Source organism: Aegilops tauschii, chromosome 3, assembly GCF_002575655.3.
Source record: "Aegilops tauschii subsp. strangulata cultivar AL8/78 chromosome 3, Aet v6.0, whole genome shotgun sequence".
Classification (NCBI taxonomy): domain Eukaryota; kingdom Viridiplantae; phylum Streptophyta; class Magnoliopsida; order Poales; family Poaceae; genus Aegilops; species Aegilops tauschii.
This window is the reverse complement of record NC_053037.3, coordinates 578,787,665-578,790,661: the sequence shown is the minus strand read 5'-3', so window position 1 is coordinate 578,790,661 and position 2,997 is coordinate 578,787,665. Positions and strand designations below refer to the sequence as shown.

The 2,997-nt window shown below is 44.5% G+C and overlaps 1 protein-coding gene across 1 annotated transcript; it reads left to right on the top strand.

Moving 5' to 3' along the window:
• The first annotated feature begins 619 nt into the window (after positions 1-619).
• On the top strand, positions 620-1,861 carry LOC141020717 (uncharacterized). Its single transcript, XM_073495656.1, has 3 exons — positions 620-810; positions 857-1,190; positions 1,847-1,861. Exons 1-3 carry the CDS (start codon positions 620-622, stop codon positions 1,859-1,861), a joined length of 540 nt encoding a protein of 179 aa, XP_073351757.1.
• The last annotated feature ends 1,136 nt before the right edge of the window (positions 1,862-2,997 follow it).

The window sequence follows — 2,997 nt, the reverse complement described above, 5'->3', positions numbered from 1 at the left end:
ATATCACGTTTCAGTTCAAGGACTGAAAATTTCAAATTTGGTACGTTATGTAGTAGCATAGATAATTCATAAGTTTGACACACACATCCTGGTAAGAGGTAGGTAGTTTTCTTTAAGAGGATAGAAGTTTTTGAGTAAAAAATTTATAGCTTGATGTCGATAGGCTCAACCCAAGCAAAGGACCCTAAGCCAAGCCAGCCCAGCCCGGTTAAGAGGAGCAGTCAACGAGATGGGCTAAACCCAGCCCAGATGTATTTGTGTTGTTTCCGCGGCGCGAGAGAGGAAAACCTACCACTCCGCCGCCGCCGTCACTCCGCGGCCCCGCCACCTCCACCCGCGGCTTCCTCCTCGCCCACCACGCCCACAAGCCCACCCTCCCCCTCCTCGACTGCTACAACCGCGCCGGCGACGTCGTCGAGTCCCTAGACATCATTCCGTTCGACCACAGGCACAGGGCAGGGGTCGACGCCGCCGACCAGTTCCAGTCCATCGTGCGACTTCACACCGTTGACGGCCACAGCCTCCTGCTCTACTCGTCCTCTCCTTGGACAGCACGCACATCGCCATCTGCAACCCGTCAACTCGTCAGCTTGCTCTCCTCCCGCAGCTTTATGGCTTCATGGTCTTGGGGATGTACCCGCACAGCCCTACCGGCGAGTACCGACTGCTGCTGTATCCATGCCCAAGGTCGATGCTTGATGAACCGGCACCTGATGCTCAAGATGGCGCTCATGTCTTCGCATTAGGCTCCGGCCAGCCGCCGAGGCATATAGGATGCCTCGAAGCGAAGGAAGCCATGTGCAGCCCCGGGTCTGTTTCTATTCTGTGGTAGCTTGCATTGGTACATAGGCCACAGGATAATGGTATTTGACACCATTGCTGAGTCATTCCGGCTGATGTGCTGTCCGATTGTTCCTGGCTATGCCGATCTGTTTGAGAAGGGTGGCATCCTTGGCATGTCCGGTCTTAATGATGAAGAGACAAGCGTTGAAATCTGGGTGATGCGGGACTACGAAGGTGAGGTCTGGTCCTTAAAATACCGGGTGGAATTGCCGGTTGCAGAGATCAGGGTGCAATTTGGGAAGTTTGAACATCATTGGGAGGTGGTTGCCACGTCTTGGGACGATGATGTGATTCTGCTGGTCAAATCTGATGATTGGCTACTTCAGGTTGATATGAATGGCCAGTTGGTTACCAGTTTCCATCACAGAGGCCTCGGTCCTACTCGACTTTGGATCAAACAATCTCTAGTTTCACATACCTTCTTTCCGACACGAAAGGGTTATTTTGCGAGTGCTTAACCTTTCATTTGACCAGACAATTATGTTATGATCATTTATAGCCTTTCATCCGAGGGCTGGTGAGTGTGGTGGTGCTTCTTAACAGCCTAGCTTTCCGTATCCACATATTTATTAACTAGATCCACTATCAGCCCACTAGATTTTTGTTGAAGTATAAAAGTTATGATCAAGAAGCTCTAGCTCTTACATGGTTGTGTTACGTTTCTTTGAATATCCTTAGTACTGAAGTGGCTGCGATGAGTGTTGATGCTTACAAGTCATTTGGGTCAGCGTTTGAAATGTCTTGTCAATTGCTCTGATTCATCTCTCTATTTCCTTGAACAGAAGAATGAACTTATTTCTACCCCATTACCAAGAGTGGTTTTCTTAGTACTCAATACAAGTTAGGAATTCTATCTGCTTCTTTTTATGTTTATGTTTATTTAACTGAAAATTTGACCTGTCCACTTATCAGATATTTTTTCTTAGAGATTGCCTGGTGATCTTCTTAATACTAAAATCTAGCAAATATACACGTGTTTACTGTTTCTATGTTTTTGTTTTAGCTGACGATGAAATGAGGCAGATCATCCTCCTTATTGACTAGCAAGTTGCAGCTGATTTTGTACAAGAGCTTAGAGCACTAGTTAAACTGAAAGATTACGTTATAACCATGGCTTAGTATTGATACATATTATAATTCTGCTTTTGTGTTGCATCATCGATTTGGAACGATACTTATCATTTAACTTTAGCTTCTAACCATTTAAAGTAATCAACACTTCATGTGATGTTTGATCTCAGCATCGGCTCGAGAAATTACTGTTAAGCAGAAGAAAGGTTTACCATGGTTCAGCTGAGGTCCAGATTTGCACCCCTTTATACTCTGTAACCGCCAGCCATATGTTCATTTTCTCTGTAAGAGCCGCAACACCATCTTGAGTACCATTGGTTGAAAGCAGATTGCTTCAAGCAGCACATCACCAGGAATTCTGTCGCAGACAGATTGTCTCAGGTTCACTCCAATCATTTGTTTCTGGATGTATTATGTTTTGGTAATTGCTCTGGTACCCACATTCAGTTTTCTGTACCATGCATTGTCTCCGTCCGTGAGTTTTTTTCCTGTTTGATAAATGTAGATACTGGCAAATTTTGTTTGTTTATGTGTGGTTACAGTTTACATTGTCTGTGTAATATAAAAGTTTAACACCCAGAGTATTATATTACCATATTTCTATGTTCTGAAACGGGCAAAAAGTATCTTGATCCCAAACTGTGTTATCTGCTCTCTGTTGCTATGTTTCAGTTTTTCTACCTGAGATGACTGACTGATTGCACACGGCCAATTTATGAGTAACCATGAAGAAAACTAGCATGTCCATGTAAGGAGGACACCATCCAGCTTTTGATCTGACCGTGAGCAACTTGCTCAATCGTTCGTCTTGAGTTAATTAACAACAGGATCATCAGCGCTGGAGTTAACTAATACTCCCTCCGTCCGAAAATACTTGTCATCAAAATGGATAGAAAGAGATGTATCTAGGACTAAAATAAGTCTAGATACATCCCTTTTATTCATTTTGATGACAAGTATTTCCGGACGGAGGGAGTACTCTAATTTGCATGCCCAGTAACCTGTAAAGAGTGGAGTGGCTGGCTGGCTCCTAATGGTCTCATCGAGACCATCGGCGGCATCTTGTAAATTGTCATCTCTTTC

What these genes read in the sequence shown, in the direction of transcription:
- LOC141020717 (XM_073495656.1), top strand. Translation starts at nt 620, where the DNA reads ATGGTCTTGGGGATGTACCCGCACAGCCCTACCGGCGAGTACCGACTG. An exon ending in GAAGCCATGTGCAGCCCCGG is followed by an intron (nt 811 to 856) that starts GTCTGTTTCTAT and finishes CATAGGCCACAG; the next exon opens with GATAATGGTATTTGACACCA.